At 38.0% G+C, this 19597-nt stretch overlaps 1 protein-coding gene across 1 annotated transcript; it reads right to left on the bottom strand.

Annotated features, from left to right (window-relative positions):
- Nucleotides 1-4867: 4867 nt before the first annotated feature.
- LOC110927323 (protein NO VEIN) lies at nt 4868-18706 on the bottom strand. Its single transcript, XM_022170990.2, has 11 exons — nt 18203-18706; nt 16787-17124; nt 15590-16217; nt 14919-15008; nt 14653-14824; nt 13065-14563; nt 12168-12380; nt 9165-11327; nt 8974-9086; nt 7805-8519; nt 4868-6299 (listed from the first exon to the last, which is right to left on the bottom strand). The coding sequence occupies exons 1-11, from the start codon at nt 18608-18610 to the stop codon at nt 4998-5000; spliced, it is 7641 nt and encodes a 2546-aa protein (XP_022026682.1). The 5' UTR covers nt 18611-18706; the 3' UTR covers nt 4868-4997.
- Between the last annotated feature and the right edge of the window lie 891 nt (nt 18707-19597).

Here is a 19597-nt window from a genome sequence, read left to right as displayed (position 1 = left end):
ACTTATGTTTGTAGTAGTTTAAATTTGCGTCATATGACTTTGGTGCTTGATTGTATATACTTTAAAAGTTGAATCCCAAAATTAAATAACCTAACTCGTATTTGATGGACATTAATATTGGTTTCTAAGACTAAATGGTATGGGGGTCGGCCTTGGCCCTGCGAGGCCTGGCGCCGCACCCCCACACTGCCCCCCTCTAGGGCGTCCCGTGTGACACTCTGGTTTTCCCGAGCAACTATCTTGTATCGGCATTATGTGTATATTCTATTAAATGAAAGTTTGTGATTTATCTTGATGTGCTATAATGTGTACGTATAATGTATAATTATATATATATATATATAAACATATGTATGAAGTGAGCCAAGACCGCGAACCCGACTCGAGACCACTCGGTCTCGAGTGAACAGTTGGGCCGTTTGGGCCGCATCCCTTCTTTAATCCATCCGGAACTCACTAGGGTGCACCAACTTGAAATGGGTATAAAACCCCCACCATTGTAGCCGACATTCCTTTTTGGGACATCAATCATCACCTCACAATTCCCTAAGATCATTCCTCTCTTTCTCCCTCTCACTCTAGCTCTCTCTAGAAAACTTTGATCCAAGCACCCTCATCCTTTCTTCTCGGGACAACCGGCGGCTAAGGAAGGAGCTCTCGGATCTCGGTGAATCCCTACACACCTTCACACTCTTGAACCGGTTAGCGCCTCCTCGTATATATAGTTGGAGATCTTTGATTTAGGTCCTTGTTGTGAATGATCTACATGCTTAGCTTAAGTGTTTGCATATATGACTTGTATGAGATAAAAATGATTAGGTGATGTAGATTGTTGTATGAATGATGGACACAAATCCGTTTTGGTAAATAATTGTCATTGGTATTGTTTCGGTTAAAAATGGTTGTTTATACATGATGTGTAGAATTTTCTTATGACAAGTACATAAATATACATGGATCTAATATTAAACCGGAGCTTATGAGTTAGATATAAGGCCGCTGATGATGACTGAGTTATATGTTGAATCGAGTTTATGTTGGTTGAATGACATGCTTACAAATAATGAATGTGGGTTGAATATATATTATGAACTTATGATGAACTGTTTGAATATGACATGAATATTTGAAAAGTTGTGTGTTTGATCCGTTTGAATTGAGAATTGGACAAGAAAACATGTTTGTGCATTGTGGTTGGATAGTACACAATTTCATGAACATGAAATTCTATTGGACAGTACAATTTGGACAGGTTCTAGAAGAACTTCATATGCATGTATCCGTGGTTGCGAGTCGAGACCTTCGGTTGCGACTCGAGACCAAAACGTGACAACTCGAGACAGACTTCAAGGGACTCGAGACCGGCAAGGTCTCGACTTGAGACTTCATGATCTCGACTCAAGACTGGACTCGAGACCCCTGAGGTTGCGACTCATGCCAGCACCACTCGAGACCAGACGTTCATAACTTGAGATCTCCTAGTTGCGACTCGAGACCGCGTGTTCTCGAGTCGAGACCACCTTGTCTCGACTGGGCTGCCTACCTTGGTTATTGGGCCACTATGTGTTATGTTTGGACTATGTGTTTTACTGGACTATGTGTTAACCATTGCTGTTTAACCGTGTAATTATTAGAGCAGGCCCAATAACTTAATAGATAATTGCATGCATCCTATGTGTTAGATACATGTAGGGTATACGTGATTACTTGTACCCCCAAACCTGACCTATACTGGTAACCATGTTAGGACGTGGTGACCAGCAAGCTTGACCAAGTAAGCTAATCTGCCGAGCAACCCAAGGTGAATTCACAACTTAAAGCATGCATTCCCGGTGGATTGGGAAACGGAACTGAAAACAACACTATCCCCCTGTGAGGGATACAAACTTACTTTTCTTCCCTTGTTACTGGGAACAAACTTACTTTTCTTCCCTTGTTACTGGGAACTCTTGGTTAATTACGGTTTATACGGAATGCAACAAGCAACACTAAACGAAACTCTATCACTTAAGTCCCTACTACATTATACCGATTAGTCGCCGGGGTCTGGCGAACGGGTTATTAGTTGATAGCGCTATTTAGGTCTAACCAGCCTCACACCGACCCTTGTTACTGGGAACGAGCTTGAACTAATAGACTCTGACAACCGTCAATGATGATAGAACATTGACAAGCGGGGCACTGCGGAAACGTGGGGTTAATTAGTGTTCGGTATTGGAAAAAAACAGTTTAGTCGCTTACTTATGGGGTAGCTCCCCATGGCATGTATAAACGGATAAATTAACTGGTGAAACAAGTTTTTGGTAATTAAAAACTGGACAACTCGTGAACTCGCCAACATTTTTGTTGACACTCCACTACATGCTTTGCAGGTACCCAGTGACTCAGGAGCTTGCTACTTGAGGATGTGTAGTTGTCGTCTAACCCATGTGTTGGGTTCTAAATAAACTTGGACCGTGAACTTTGTTTTAAACTGTTTTGTCTATGCTTCCGCTACTTACGTTACTATCTGAACTTAAAACTTTTGAACTTGATTATGATATTTGCTAACCCTGTGGTTGGTGAAATCTACGTTTGATATTAATTAAATTGCTCAGTATAATTGGTGGCTGGATCATGGTCAGTCGCGCCCCCAAGCGGTGGTACTCCGCATGTGGATATTTGGGGGTGTGACATCCCGTCTTCTCCATCGGCCCAAGGACGTTGGCGACGGGCCAAACTTTTGGAAATAATGTCGTTGCCAACGGTTATTTAAAAAAAAGGTTTTTTCACTTTAAATAAATACCCCACCTCAACCATTTTTATAAATTAACTCTATCCAAAATCTCCCAACTTCTCCCTTCTCTCATCCAATTTTATAAAAAAAACTCCATCTTTTTTATAAAATCATGAATCCGTTCAACCCGAACAATCCCAACCCGAACCCGAATCAAGCTAACTTTTTTCGACTACCGCTTACACTCCGACTATCGATCCTTCATGGGTGTCTCCGCAATTTACCTTTTCAGATTTCCAACAATCACCCAACACGTTCAAACAAATGTCTCAAGTCCAACAAATGCAACATTACCAAGCACTCCAACAAATGATGCTACGCAACTCGTTTGAATCTCAAGCGCAATTCCAATCGCAACCGCCAACATCCCCCCTGGTTTCACTTGACGATGATGAAGAAGTCATCCCCGAATCGCCACCTCAAAATCTCAAGCGCAAAAAAAACAAGGGGAAGGCGGTTGAAACCGTAGTCGAAACCAAAGGCGGTTCGAAACCGTAGTCGAAACCAAAGGCGGTTCGAAACCAAAGCCGAGACCTTGGACAAAATTAGACGAGGAGGCAATTGCGTGGGTTAAGTCCTCAACTTGCCCGATTGTCGGTATGAACCAAAGTTTATTTTTTTAATTTAAATTTAAAAAGATTTATTTTTTATTTTACTAAGGCATTTTTTTTTTAAATTTAGGGAACAACCAAACGGGTACCCTTGCAGTATTAAGGTGTAGTAAATATAGAGGTGTGCACTAACCGAACCGTTAATCGAAACCGAACCGAAAAACCGACAAAACTGAACCGAAATTAACCGATACCAAATTAACCGAAAGTTGGTTAATGGATATCTTTTTTCCATCGGATAACCGAAATTAATTGAACTGAACCGAATCATTTATTTTTTTATATATTTATAGCTTTTATATCTCTATTTCATGTGTTTCATGTTATATATTTTCATTTCATGTAATAATAACTCTATTTCATTATTTATGCCTTCATTTCATTTATTTATACCTCCATTTTATGTATTTAAACATCTATTCATGCATTTATACCTCCATTTCATTTATTTATACATCCATTTCATGTATTTATACATCTATTTCATGTATTTGTACCTCCATTACAAGTATTTCTAAGCAAAAAAAAAAATTGCTGTTGTTTGAATTGGTTATTAACCGCAAATTAACCGAACCGAACCGAAAACCGACAAATTAACCGAATTAACTGAACCGAATAACCGATGACTTCGGTTATGGTTACGGTTACGGATAATGTTAATAACCGAACCGTGCACACCCCTAAGTAAATATATCTTTCCCATATAGTGAGGGATCTAGTCCTATAAAGATATCGGTATAGATTTAGAAGTATGTTTAGAGAGTTTATGAGTTATCCTCTTCAAAATAATAACAATAAAAACTAAGATTTGTTTTAGGTTTAAGTAAGGGATAAAGATAAATTCAAGTACGTTATCTAATTTATGACATGGGGTCGTTGATCGTTGTCACCCACTTGGTTCGCTTATTCCACAATTGTTGCTAGTGATCCTTCGTACCATCTTTTTGCACCTTCATTTCATCCCACTCTCGTTTGTGATTTACATGTCATTGATGACAATGAAAATTCAACTTTGTGGATCTTGTAGCTCAAGGTCGGTTTTATATGCCTCTATAAATAAAGTTAAATATTACATAAAGATACTCTCTAAATTGTTATAACGATAAATAAAAACGTAACTAGTTTAATAGTTTTAGTGAAAGAAATATGTGTTTAGTTTAGTCGGTGTGGTGGGCAAAGGTAAGGGGGCGTTTTTTTGCCACGTAGACAGAGGGGGCTTTTCCCCATGAAACCCCAAAACCATTAGATGGCGGGCAAAGGGCGTTTTTTGTTTTTTATATTTTATTGTAATTCCTTTTAAAAAAACACCAATCAGTAAATCACCGTCATCCTCCAATCAACCCACCAATCACCATATGCTATTACAATTGTATAGAACTGTGGGTTAACCATATGCTATTACAGTATCACATAAAAAAAGTTATGATCTTATGGTAAAACAATAAGAGAATACTTACTAAACAAAAATAACACCTCCAAATAAAACAATAAGAGAATACTTACTAAACAAAATTAACATCTCCAAAATTTCAGTAAGTACAGGTAAAGTTTGTAAGCTTAAACAATATGTACAACAGCCCAAAACTTTTGCAGTTATCAAGAAAAATATTTTACTGCTTTGATGACAAGATAGCCAGCTGCAGGTGACCCGATTGGCATAACTTGAGTGGATTCCTATAAGTAGTGATTTGAGCCGATTTCCCTTCTGATAAAACAACACGCGCAATGCTAAAAGATTCCCCTTTCTCAACAGCAAACTGCCATTCTCTTATGGTTATAACAAACCAGTCTTTTCGTGCATTCGACGTTGCTTTAACTTCTATATATTCCTTCTTGTTATTCTCACCTTTGACAACAATATCATATGGTAGCCCCGATTCTTTAACCTCGTTCACCCACTTCACGCATTTCTCACCGATTTTTGACGAGAAGTATTTGAAAGCCACGAATTCTCCGGTCCGTCCCGTTATGACCTGTTGTGGGGTGACGGTGCCCAAACTTAGCTGATCTTTTTCAATTAGGTTAGTTGCACTCGTGCACGTTTTCGTGTAAGAGGAAACTGTATTCTTTGCATAATCTGGTTGACCTTTAAAGTCAACATTCATATCGCTTATGGAATCGGATTGTTCGATTAAAGCTTCGTGTTCTTCCAAGATCACCGAGGGTATTGTCGAGGCTGGATTTTCTTCGATGATCCAGTCATCGTCAGTTTGATTAAACTCTTCCGTAACATCCCGTCTCATTTGACCGGAGTTAAAGGCCATCGTCTTTACCGCGTATTCAAACCCGGGTGCGGTTTTCCAGTTGACAGGTGGCCAACTCGAGTTACTTCCAAACTTCTTGGCAGAAGTAGATTTTGGAAGACATGAATCGTCCAATGAGAATCCGGAGCTTGTTGGCGTATCCTTATCGTCTTCTGGTGCTGACGTGGATATTAACCACGGTGATTCTTCATCGGGGAGCTTTAGTAACTTTTGGCTATTCGTAATGAACAATTCCATCTGTTCCTCTGTGGAGCCTGATTCCGCCATTGTTGTAATCATGTGAAGAAAATTCGCCAAGGGTAATTCTGGTATTCCCGAAACTAAAAAACGGGAAAGCTCCATATACAACGAGTGAGCATCGGATTCACGGGTTACGTACAGAATGTTGTCTTGTAGAAGAGAATTGCACTCGTATCTTTTGTTAGATTCGATGCCGAATTTTTTAATGATGTTTTTGTAGAACAATTTCTCAACCACGACAATTTTTAGAGAATTTAGGTTTTTGAATCCGGAATGCTTGAATTCTGAATAACCGTTTGGATGAATGTTGTAAATGTAGCGTTGTGCATACAGGAGAGCCCAGCTAACCAATGAAGTTTTGAAACTACTATCTGTGGGACCGTAGTATATTGCTTCACGCGTCACAACCTGCAGAAAGGCGTAATATACTAATATTAAACAATGTTTCCAGGATAAAAGTTTTTTATTAACAATTAGGATGATAATAATTTATGTGGTGGCCACCAAATTAATGGAACTATCATATAGGTCACCCAAGTATGCATCTGGTTTCATTTCATCATCATCATACTCAGTTAATCCCACCAATAGCAAAGCTGATTAGTGCATGTCTTGAACATAAGGCTTGCATCCAGTGAGACCCCCGGCTCGATAGTAGTTTTGCATCAAGCCTTGGACATAAGGCACAACACTCAGCAATTGGAACAAAAGCTGATTAGTGCATGTACCCCCTTGTCTTTCGGCTATCAACGCCACCACATGATGCATGATTAACCACCCCTCGCTTTTTAACATTATTTTCACGAAATTAGTAAAATAACATTAAAATTAGTGGACTTTCACTTTTGCCCCCCGAGGGCCCACACATATACATTATATGCGCATACCCAAGTGGGGCGTATCTTATTAAGATGAAGTGCTTGTGGCTTTTATGCCACCACACCCTCATCTTTCAAACTTTGCCACCACCACCCCTCTACTTTGAATTTCCACAACCACACCGTCATCTTTCAAACTTTGCCAGCACCACGCCTCTACTTTGCTTTTCCACCGTCACCCCAACTTTTACACATTTACACCACCACCCTCTCATCTTTTACATTTCCGCCACCACCACCTCATCTTTTACACATTTCCGCCACCACCCCTCTACTTTTACACTTTGCGTTTTTACCCTTCCCCATCAACGCTTTTCCGCCACCACCCCCTCAACTTTTACGCATTTCCACCACCACCCATCTACTATTATACTTTCCGGTTTTTTACCCTACTACTTCTATTTTTCAAAACTTTGCGTTTTTACCCCTTGAACTATTACTCCATTTTTACACTCCCTCAACTTTAAAAAATTACAATTTTAAACCATATACGACTACTCCTACTTTTGCAAATGCCAATGCCAATGCATTGTGTTTTACGAAATGTCTTAGGCATTGTGTTTTTACACTCCGTGTCCTTTGTGTTTTACACTTTCTTGTAATTGTCTATTACGCATTGTGTTTCACACTTTTATGTAATTGTCTTTTACACGTTGTGTATTCTCTTGCTACATGTTTCCACACGCCACATGCCGCCGCAACGTTTGGCGGGCAGAATACTAGTTTAGCTACAAAAATATCATGGTGACAAATACCCTTAAAGAATCTTGCAAAGATAAAGAATATTTTTGATGAGGTATCAACCTCTTATAAATTAAAATTGTTAACTTTTCAACGATTTAAAGTCATTTGGTATGCTTTTGGTCTGAAACTAATATATATAGAACAAGTGTATAAGCGACATATTAAGGTTGGACTCAAGAGTAGGTAATATATATGATAATTTTTTAGCTACCCAACCCACCGATTTTGCCACCTCAACGGGGGGGGGGGGGGGGGGGGGGGGGGTGTGTAAGAGAGAGAGAGAACAAGCACCTCGGAGAGAGATGGGATCCCTAATCTCTGAAATAACACAGAAATCTTATCCTCGAGCTTCTGCTTTTCGTTAGTATCAAGCTCCCCCAAAAATAGAAAATCAACATTATTCAAATTCTTGAATTCCTTTTTTAGCTCCTCGTCATCACACCAACATATGAGACCAAACGATTGATGCAAAGAAACCCATTTATCTTGCACCGTAGGAAGAATCCTCATTTCCTTTTCCTCCATATTTTTCTTCAAATAGTTAATATCATCCGAACTCAGAAACCCCGAGGCTAATCCATCGCTCCATTTTTCAAAAACTTGAAAAACCGTTTTTGCTGCTTGAGATGGTAAGCTTGTACTTGATAACTGTAGCAAAGACTGAAGATAGCTTAACAGAGGAGGATTCTCAGCGACTCCAAACTCTTTAACGAAGAAATAATGAAGCCCAGGATAAACATCGCATAACATCTTGCTGGAAAAATGATGAGTCAAATGCCGGTCAAACGGAGGATAGGTTGATCTCGTTTGTTCCATTGAACCGGTGGAATCATGCCAATATACTTCGATGGGAGATAAGAATGAACCAGATGCGGCTTCATGTGTGGATTTACACGAGTAAGGAACAAAAATGAAATCTTGAGAATGCAAGTTCTCCATTATCTTCTGTTTTGAGAGGCTCATCTCGTTCCATATGAATGTGTAGAACTTGGACATTTGTGATATGCTGGTAACAGATCATAAATATTAACAAGCATAAGTTATTAACATATATATAGGGTTATGGTAAAATGAGAACCCCTATGAGTTGTGAGAACTTAGAGAACAAAACGAAGTTTTTTTTTTAAAAAAAAAATTACCAAAAAGTCTAAAAAAAATCAACTTTCCCAAAAAATATGTGTATATATAGTTTTTGTTGATTTACACCACCGTAAAAAACCCTCACGGTGGGTGTAAATGCTGATGTCAGCAGCTTTTTACAGTGCTGAAAAAGGCTCAAAACACCGTTTGGAATTAAATTTTTTTGTGTTACATTTTCATCTACGTGTGTGCAAAAAATAGTGGCAAAACTCACACGATTAGTCGGAATTCCGTAAACTCTCACAACTCGGGGGAGGGGGGGTCTCTTGATTTGAGGTATATATATGCACACACACACCAGAAAAATAACACAGTAATACCTAGCCCTAAAAGGCTTCTCAGATCTTCTCCAAACTTCTAGAACCGACAAAGCATCATCAAGAGTGACAGTTATCTTCAAGCCGATATCATTTAATAACTTCACATTGTTAACCTAATTTACATCTAACATTAGTACTGGATAATAGTTCAATAAAGTAATATTTTTGCCAAACGAACTAAAACTACCAACCTTTGGAACAGCATACGGTGCACTGTCACCAAAAACTGCATGCACTGTTTCACAGTTATGAAACAAATCTTTAGGAAAATGAAGTTTATCGTCAAGACTAGAAGCCAACCATTGACAACTATGAAGGATTCTTATAACAGACGATTTGAAGGGCTTATTTTGTCCATTAAGACTGCAGAAACCCGTAATCTTATCGCTAAAAACTTCATCCCATAGTGTATCAAGTACCTCTAAAAGGTACTTACCCTTTTCCCTATCACCGTTTGAGGAAACATGTGACAGCAAATCCATTAACTCTTGAGAATCATAATCTATAACGATAGTGGATCCCGAAGATATACAATCGTCGTCTAACATCATGTTCTTGAGAACAGTATGAGGTATGTCGGAAATGAGCTTTTCGACTTTATTAATTTTCACAAAATCGGTCACGCCTAATTCCCGCAAGAACTTTCTCCATTTCGGTGTTTCTGATTTGTAAACCACGTGATTTAAATAACCGATATCGATCTCAACCCATTTCATATCAGTTCCATTTATCAATTTTCTCATATCAATTGGATTACCGAATCCTTTACCAAAATGAATGGACACATCAGCAAGCCGTCTGTACCCGTGATTTGTGGAAATAAAAGCATTGTTACGTACCTCTGACAGTATGTGCTCTTTTTCTAAAACACACTCGGGGCAAGATGATTCTAGGTGAAACATAATAAACGAAAGATACTCGATCACCAATTCCAAATTTTTAACTTTTTCATCAGAAATGGTTGGTAAAATGTGCACTTTTAAAACTTCATGTGCAGATAGCCGTTGTACCCCAACTTTACGAAGCATATCGGTTATGTTTTCGACACACGAATCTTTGAAAAGTGCGGGATAAACGATTCGGAGTGTGGGGTATAAGTTACCAAACGCGTCAAGACCATGGTTATCAGCGTTTAACCAAATTGTACCGTCGTTAACTGCTGCATACGTACCATCTAAGAGGGGTATAAATGGTATTTCGCAAAGCGAACTTATGACGTCTGACTGAGTTCCGTTAACCGACATCAGATACATAACGTTTAGCCAAGAGGATAGCCAACTGAAACCCATCGACTTTAGAGAACCCGCTCGACATAAAGACGTCATAATCTGAATAAGAATTTTGGGCCCACACTCCTCTATCCCTAAAGCCCGCGACAACGAATCGGTTAAAACTATTTCTTTATTCAAGTACCCAACACCAAGATGCTCTTTTATCAAACTATCAGGCAACAAAGAACGGGTTTGTTCGGTCCAGTTTCTTAGTACTTTACATGGTGGGACCCACTCATTGTTGTCACCTTCTAGAAGAAGACAGTTGGATATACGCAACTTGGAAATAATCATACGTGGAAGACAAGAAAAGAACCCGTGCACTTCACCGACAAGCGGAACAAAACTCATAAAAGCCGACACGCCTTTCGCAGGATTCTCGTTAAAAAAAGGAAGGCTACAGAATGCCACCTCAGCACTAACAAACAAATTCGGAAATTCGGATAGCAACCACTGGTTCCATGGACTATCTCCGTCAACTTCTTCACGTGATGAAGGAAGAATAAAATCGGCTTGAATTATGAACTTTAAACCATAATTTCTTAACGGAAGAAAGGCGAAAACGGGTTGGTGTTCTGGCTTTGGGATGTAGCTTCCATCGTTTAAATCCAACATAAGCGCCATCGATATTTCAGTTGTTTGAACGTCATGACGGATATGATTAGCTTGTAATTTACAAGATTTAACGAACCAAGCCATTTTCTCGTTCCCGAGAGAAACATTTACGATATAGTCCCCGACAATTTCCTTCCGCATGATAATGAATGAGTCGTTTATAAGATTTCGGAATCTGATACATTCAAGACGATGAAGGAATAACAATAAGGATGGATGGAGATCAGAAAACATGGAGATGAGATTTTCAATTGAAAAAGATTCGCTTTTGTTTGATCTGAAAGGAAGGACGATGCATGTCTTCCAAACTTTCTCGTCCGTTGGATCGTTATTCATAGAAACCAACTTGCTGAATAAGTTAACATCACAAGGTGGAACGACAGTTGGCAAAACGAAACCGATCTGACCGTCAGTTATGTCAAACTTGATATGGAATCCGTTAGAATGGATTTCGGGAGCATCAGTAACCTGAAAGTGAACAAAATAAATAAATAGATGAACTCTTGTAATACAGTATGTAACCACTATACAATAGCCCTAATTTGCTTTATGATTAAGCATCTTTGAAAAAAACTAGTGGGTTATCACCCGAGCTCCGGGCTAGTCTACGTGAAGATAAAAAAATCATGTCGCGGCAGTATTCAAAGTCACGGAAAAGTTATAGGTTCAGTTTGTTACGGTATCAACACTTGTTACAACCATAAAAGCGAATATCTGCGGCGGGTTTGAAATGTAATTGAAATAACCTACTTACGACGGTAAATATAGAAAAATTTAGAAAAATATTACGTTGAGAAAAAAAGTTAAAAAAGAAACCACAGAATCTAAGTAAAAGGATAAAAACTAAAAGTTGAGGGTTTAAATAGTAAATATTATAAAGTGTAAGGGTAAATAATGAAAATTTAAAAAAAAACTAATCAAAGTTGAAGGGCTAAACATGTCATTATTAAAGTTGAGGGGCTAAGTAAGTCATTACTAAAGTTTAGGGATCAAAGTTGGTTGATCTTGACAAAAGTTGAGGGGGTGAACATGTCATTCATTATTAAAGTTGAGGGGCTAAATATGTCATTACCAAAGTTGAGGGGCCAAATATGTCATTGATTAAGTTGAGGGGTCAAACATATCATTAATAAAGTAGAGGGGCTAAATAAGTCATTACTAAAGTTAAGGGGCCAAAGTTGGTTGATGTTTGACAAAATAGCCTTTTAAGTAAATATAATATAATGGGTCATTCTTTGAGTTTTGTTTGTTTACATAAAATAACACAAACAATGAAATAAAAACATCAAGTAGTTAAAATTGTTATACCCGAAATACCGATTTGAACCCAATGCCCTTTTTACCGATATATCCAGCACTAGGTTCCTTCTTTGTTGAATTGCCGACATCACAAAGTGCTTTAATGTTTTCTACAGAAAAACCTTGCTCGTTGTTCAGGACTACAACACCACCTTCTTGAAGAATAAAGGTCAGAGTGGGCTCCACGTCACATGGGTACACATTGTCATCAGCATTTTGAACCTAAAAACAGAAGAAAGAGAGTGTTGCATGTCACAAAATAAACATGAAAAGAAAATTAAATCAACAACTTAAGAAAAGGGATAACGTAGAAATAATTGAAATTAATGAAAGTAGGGAGTGCAAACGAACTGAACGTTCAGCGAACAGTTCGTGAACCGTTTGGCGGGAAGTTCGTTTGTGTTCGTTTGTTTAATAAGTGAACGAACACGAACAAGAAGTTTAGTTCGTTTAGTTAAATGAACGAACATGAACAAAAGCCGCGTTCGTTCATTTAAGTTCGTGAACGTTCGGTAACGAGTTTGTTTATGCTCGTTTGTGTTCGCGTGTTTTTAATTTTTATATTTTCTTTAAATGCTTCAAAATCCCAACAAATAATATATTTAATAAGTACCAGTGTATTATATATTTTGTTTATGATCGCTTGTGTGTATTCGTTTGGTTCCATTTGTGTTCATGAACATTAGTTTGTGTTAATTTGTGTTCATCAACGTTTGTTACCTAAAATTTACAAACGAACATGAACACGTTCATTTCCTTAACGAGCGAACGCGAACAAAAAATCTCGTTCTGTAAGTGATCATGAACACATATATTTCCTTAACAAACGAACACGAATAAGGTCTTGTTTGTGTTCGTTCGATTCGTTTGCAGCCCTAAATAAAAGCATGAAAAGGATGCACATACAAGTTCAAGTAAAAAATGTGAGTCCTGAGAATATAACTCTTGAGATAAACAATGTAGTGCTCTACCCAAACGAGCATGTTGTTTCTTCAAGATGCTATCCTCTTTAGCGGAAATATCCGGATCCAACCCAAATTCTTCTCGACGAATACGCTCGATAATGTTAGTTGATTCCTCTTCATTAACACTTGTCGATAAATACTGTTTGAAATCCACATTTCTGCCAGTGAAATTTACTACTTTGTGTTCCTCTTTTTCCATATCAGGGTTCTTGGTTGATAAAATCTCTTTCCGTTTTACATGTGAAATACTAGTTGAAGTAACCGTTTCTTGGTCAATTTCAGTTGACTTACGGGGTTCAGTAAACGAAAAGGTATTGTAATCGTTAATCCATTCCATTGTACCAAGAGAAAACCCTATTTCATGAAGCATTAAACGGTCTTCTGAGTGTCTGCATTGGCGTAAAATGGATAACGGAGCATCTTTAACAACGGAGCGAAATCCCGAAAGCAACAAATCAGCGGCAAAGCTATGGAACTCTTTCGGTAGATAAGCCAAACATTCTAAAATAAACATTGAGGCGCTCGATATCCCATTATTGTTGACTATGACTTTAAAGGCTTTTTCCACATGGCATTTTAGAAGAGATACGGGAACATTCTGTTCACCGCCGTAGAATGCAAAGAGGGAAAGCAAATTCACTGCTGTTTGGAAAGAAGACCCGTGAATGGAAGCTTCTAGAAACGAATCTACTGTGGCGGTAGTATCGATACGTATCACGTTCCCACTTCTAGTCACCAAACAAAGCAGATCCTTTGTGTTTGTTTGATTTGATAACCATATGTGAAGAGGGCCGAGAAAAGGTGCAAATAAAACATCCCAATGTGACCATTTATTTAAATCGGTCAGCATCGGAGCACTACGTAAGACTTCAATCGCATTTTTAGAAGAAATACACGTTTCTGAAGAGCTTTTTACATTTGGATGTGATAATAAAGCAGCCGAAAATAGTACACTTTTAGATACCGAATAACTTTTATTAGCCTTCACAATATCCTCAAGCGTTTTCAACGAACCTTCTTTTTCAATCATGAACGGTATTAAAGGGAATTGCCATGTCAGCAACTCCACAACATTCTGAACGGTTATATTTTTGTATTCTGATAAGTTATGTGAAGCTTGTGCTACTAGCAAGTGTAATAACTGGTGAGACATGCACGCATCTAATGATGACTTATCATTGGCCGTATCAGTTACAAAGTACTTATGAAATGAAGAAGGTACGGCGGATACGTTTCTTTCGATGAACGTAAGAAAGTCACCGTATCCAAAAGACTCGAACTTTTCAACGTCGAACTGCTGAGTAAGCCATACCTCACATTTGTAAAGATTTCTAAGAAAGATCGCATTTTTACCAAGAGAGGTGTTGACATCACCCATGACATCATGATTATCTTTGAGAAAGTTGAAAACTTTCTTCAAGATGTCTTCAAGACTGACTTCTGCATGTCGCATACAAACAAACATAATATATAATCAATGGGACAATCACTAAAAGGTAAATTAGTCAAAAGATCAGAATAACACTCACCACAATGTTGTTTCGGAGCATGCTTAGTGACAAGCGGGCTATTAACTTGTTCTGTTTGTATGGTTACATTTTCAGCATGACCATCAGACTCTGCCACCGGTTCTTCTTGTTGCTCAAATGTTTGAAAAGTATCATACATGCTATCCCACATTCCACGTTTAATAGATCTTATCTGAACACAGTAAAGTTTAATCATCGAACTTTTTTTTAAATATCTAAGAAAAGCAGAAGTGACAATTGTGATGACATAGTGATGATTGACTAACCGCAACATTTATCAATCCAATTAACGGGTAAGATTTGTACAACTGTTTAGGCAATTTGACCTTGTAGAACCTATGTATCACCTTCAGGGCCTAAGATGAGCATCAATAGAATATGATGTTAGGTATGTAAATACTGGAACTAGAAAATAAAAATAAGAGTAAAATGCCATTTTCGTCCTTGAGGTTTAGTCAGTTTTGTAGCTTTCGTCTAAAGGTTTTTTTTTCCCGCATCTAGATCCAAAAGGTTTAAAATCTTGCCATTTTCATCCGACTTGTTAACTCCATCCATTTTTCTACGTTAAGTCAGAGGTACTTTCATCTTTTTACCTATATTATTTTGTTTTTTTTATTTAGCAAGGGTATTTTGAATACTTGTACATTATGCTAAATGCTTGTGCATAAAGTGAAAAAGACCGAATTGCCCTTTAAGTTAACAAAAAAAGACGAAAATACCCCTGACTTAACAGAGAAAGATGGAATTAACGAGCCGGACGAAAATGGCAAGATCTCAAACCTTTTGAATCCAGATGCTGAATAACAAACATTTGGACAGAAGTCGCAAAACTGGCCAAACCTCAGTGACAAAAATGGCATTTTACTCTAAAAAAATAACCAACAATCTAACGTAAGATGCTTTACATGCAAAGCGATGCAAACAGATGTAAACAAACCTCATAAACATTTTTCCTTTTGCATACATCCTTCCACAATGTAATGAATGCCATCATTGAATCATGATCAAGTGACATAGCTGCATGTTTCAGTTTACATTTAACTCTTTTATTTATTTTAATACCCACAGAACCCTGCGCAGTACCGTCTCCTTTAGGGACTTTACAGCTAGCAGAAGACGTGCAGTCTATTGCGTCTGATTTTCTCTTTTTATTTGATTTATTTACGCCTTCATTGCAAGTTGTGTTTTCCTTTTCACTAACGATTCCAAGTCGTGTCTTCTCTTCGGTTGCAGAAGGATATGGACAACTGCTAACTCGATCGGAATTTTTCATATCTTGAGATGAGTTTTTGCTTTGACTAGTCAAACAAGTTTCATCCTCGTCATCACTGTCGATATCATCGGCATCATCTTCTGAACTTGATGACTTAAATCGTATGTGCTTGTTATGCTCTGAAGTAAACGACTTGATACGTTCGGATATGATGCTGAAATTTTCATCCATCTTCTTTTTCTGTAATGTAAGTAGAGGGCGATTGTTATTTTTCTTTATCGGAACCGAGAAATATTTCTTTATTGTAGCATTTTCCATTGCACTTGCTTTTCGGATAAGAGAAATATGCAACCTACACCGAAAAGAATATGTCTAATTAGTTTAGAGAAATATTCTCTTAAGACGTCGAGTGCTTGCAATACTACAAAACTATGCAGTTAATGTGGTAAAGATATCGGTCAAGGACGGATATTTGAGATATAGGTTATCTCGGTGAGATATTGGTAATTTTAATATCATGCAGAATTTTATATATATAGCAATTTAACACTAACAATTCAGTATACTCTCCTACCATTAACAAATTAACCTTTTGCAACTTGCAAAACACTAACAATTTTGTAGCAAGTATGAACTGATTAAGACTTAAAACACTAACATTTAACAGTAACCATTAACAATTAAGACTTAAAACACTAATGGCAGCAATAAGAAGAAAGACGAATAGTAGGACTAAAACGATAGGTACTCACATCGGGAAAATAGGTGATATATCGGTCAAATATCAGTGATATATCGGTTGCCTCAGTCAAATAACGGCCAATACTGTACTGATATTTGACACGGACATTTTACATGGGGACCTAACCTATACATCACCGACATCAACTGCATAGCTACAAAAAACTTATAAAAACATACCCCAAACTTTGGATACGAACATGAAGTTTTTCCTTGCTATCAACTGATCGCTTTTTAGCGATAAAATCCAATAATTCATCTGCCTTAACTTCTTTGCCTTCATGGATGTCCATAAACTCTACAAGAAAAGTGAGTATCTCTCGGCTGGATATTTTAAATACTCCAGTTGAATTGGAACTAACAGAAAAGTAATGATTTACAAGAGGGTGTCGAATGAGAGGGCCCAGCTCAAGCTCTTCGAACTGCTGAACACCCTCATTCTTGCAGATTGCGGTCTCCAAGTCAGATAATGTAGTAATCTTCCATACCCCAACAAAACAGTTAATGAATGCGTTTATCTGAATAAGATAAAAAGAGAAAATCAGATATGACAGATCGATATTAACACGCGTACTCACAACCAGTTCAAAGCGCATCCAAGCAGGGGCAGACAAGACTAGTCACTGGAGTCACGTGATGCTGATGCATAATTTCTTTCTATATGTATAAGTCAACTGATGCCACATGACCTTTTTATATGTAACCGACGTTTTAATCATACAGTGTAACAGTGGCTTAAAGTGCGTGAAAAGACTGGTGTCATGTCAGGCTCGCTTTTCAGGTGAAATCGTGGCTTAAAGCGTGTGCCTCATGTATATGGTGATTTTTGGCGCATCAGGATGTTGTACATTGTACAGCAAGCTTTTTAGGTTGTACATAAAGATTATTTAGATATTAAACCATATATAGAGCTTATCTGTGGACTGTGTCTAAATATTGGGTAAATGATGCTAGAAACCAAAATTATAAATATCAAAATTTTATACATTAAATTGCACCTCAGGTATGAAAAGCGGTGTGCTTTGGGCCTCCTCGGTGCACTTCTTGCTTTTTCAAACCAAAACAGTATGTTTTCAAATGATAACCAGTAGAAATTCAGAATATAACCCGACTTTTTTTTAACAGTAAAACAATATGTATTCAAACAAGGTAAGCCCAAAATGAAGGATTTTAAAATTAGTTAAGCATTTCGCATCAACTAAGTCCTTTGTTGTCAAGGCTCACTTAGGCGCGCGCTTAGGCCCATTTTTCAGGCCCAACACAACCTTCTCGCTTCGCTTCAAAAGCCTCACTTGTAGGCCCTCGGACACATTGTTCAGACCAAGTTCTGACAAAATTCTGGCCAAAAATAGTACGAACAGCTTGAACATGTCTGAAACAGTTATACGAACTCTGAAAAGACTGGAATCAACCTAAACTAGCCCTATAGATAGAAGCCTAAAACATGTCTAAAAAAGCTCTCTTTTTAATCTCATTAAAACACAATGTTAAAAGGAGTCCCCTTTCTTTAAAAAAACTACAAAATAGTAATCAAATACACAAATAAACACTAAACAAACACAATATCAATAAAAATATATGTGTGCATCATATTACCTTGCCTTCAAAGGCCATAAGCCTATACAATGAAGGCACCTGCTGCATCTGAACCCCTAACGAATCCCACGAATCAGCCTGAAGCACTACAAGAACCCCCTGCGACACCTTCAACGCCGACACATTCTCTCCGGCAGCAATAAGCTCACGGCGACCCTTCACAACCGCTTTATCGATCCTCTCAATAGTTCCATTAACATGTACCCCTCTGTTATTGGCTAATTGATTGTGAGGATCGAAGCTAGGGTTTTGAATGGGGATATTGGGGAAGGGGAATTGAAAGTTTGGTTGGAGGTAGTAATTGTTGTTGAGGAGGTAGTTTGGGTTGAACGGTGGCTGTTGTTGTTGTGGTGGTTGTTGGCCGCGGCCGCCGTTGGGACGGTGGAAGCGAGGTGGTTGGCCGTACATAGGGCTGCGTATGGGAAGAAGTAAAACCCTGAAGGGTTTATGTTATGGTTATAAGGTTGGGTGTGGGGCCGCCACCCCTACCACCTCACCTTCAATAGCGCTGGTGGGGCTCCACCACCCATACCGTCATCTTGAGGGGGCGTTATGGTGTTGTCACTAAGATGGTAACCGGAAGAAAGGGGCTCCATCAAATTTGATTGGTTTTGAAGGGGGCGCTATAAAGCCCCTAACTAAGGAGGGGGCTTTAAAACCCTGTGTGACGTGATGATGATTTGACGCTAAGGTGGCGGTGATAAAGCCCCTAGTCACACCCTTCAGCCTAAATATGTTCTTGCCCTAATTATTTTTTTTAACGGCAAGGTGTCATCTATTTTTTTGGGTGCGAGACACCCCACACCCCCCCCCCCATTAGGGAGGCCCGTCGCCCCTCTGCGGACAGACGTGAGTGTCTTAACCGTGCCCCACCGGCGTCCAGGGAAAAAACCCCACAGGTACCTCGCCCTGGATCAGGTACCTTGCCCTAATTATTTGGTTTGGGGGGTTTGTTATTTGTTGCAGGATATTTATGAGGATACGATAAATAGACCCAAAATAATGATTAATATATCAAATTAGTCAATTTGGTAATAATTAACTATTTAATACATTATCTAACTACTATAATAAAAGAAATCAACTTTTGTACACGTGTCATTCATTGAATATATCCTCAAATTTATATTTATCTAAATAAATAAATAATAAATTAATTTTAAATCTTATCATACTTTAATAAAATATTATCCTCAAATCTAAATTGTTAATTTAATATATTTTTAAAACAAATACCTCTATTTTTTACTTATCTTATATTAAATATATAAATAATAAATTAATATTAAATGTTATCCTAATTATTTAAAAACATAACTTTTTTTATTATTTGGTATACAAGATTATGTTTATTCAACTCGAGTAAAAGGCTGATTTTTCATCGCCTTTCTGTTG

Source organism: Helianthus annuus, chromosome 2, assembly GCF_002127325.2.
Source record: "Helianthus annuus cultivar XRQ/B chromosome 2, HanXRQr2.0-SUNRISE, whole genome shotgun sequence".
NCBI classification, from domain to species: domain Eukaryota; kingdom Viridiplantae; phylum Streptophyta; class Magnoliopsida; order Asterales; family Asteraceae; genus Helianthus; species Helianthus annuus.
This window is presented reverse-complemented; position numbering and strand designations above follow the sequence as displayed.

What these genes read in the sequence shown, in the direction of transcription:
- LOC110927323 (XM_022170990.2), bottom strand. Translation starts at nt 18,610, where the DNA reads ATGTACGGCCAACCACCTCGCTTCCACCGTCCCAACGGCGGCCGCGGC. An exon ending in TGCTCCGAAACAACATTGTG is followed by an intron (nt 14,564 to 14,652) that starts GTGAGTGTTATT and finishes TGCGACATGCAG; the next exon opens with AAGTCAGTCTTGAAGACATC. An exon ending in GAGAAGCCTTTTAGGGCTAG is followed by an intron (nt 8,520 to 8,973) that starts GTATTACTGTGT and finishes ATCTGTTACCAG; the next exon opens with CATATCACAAATGTCCAAGT.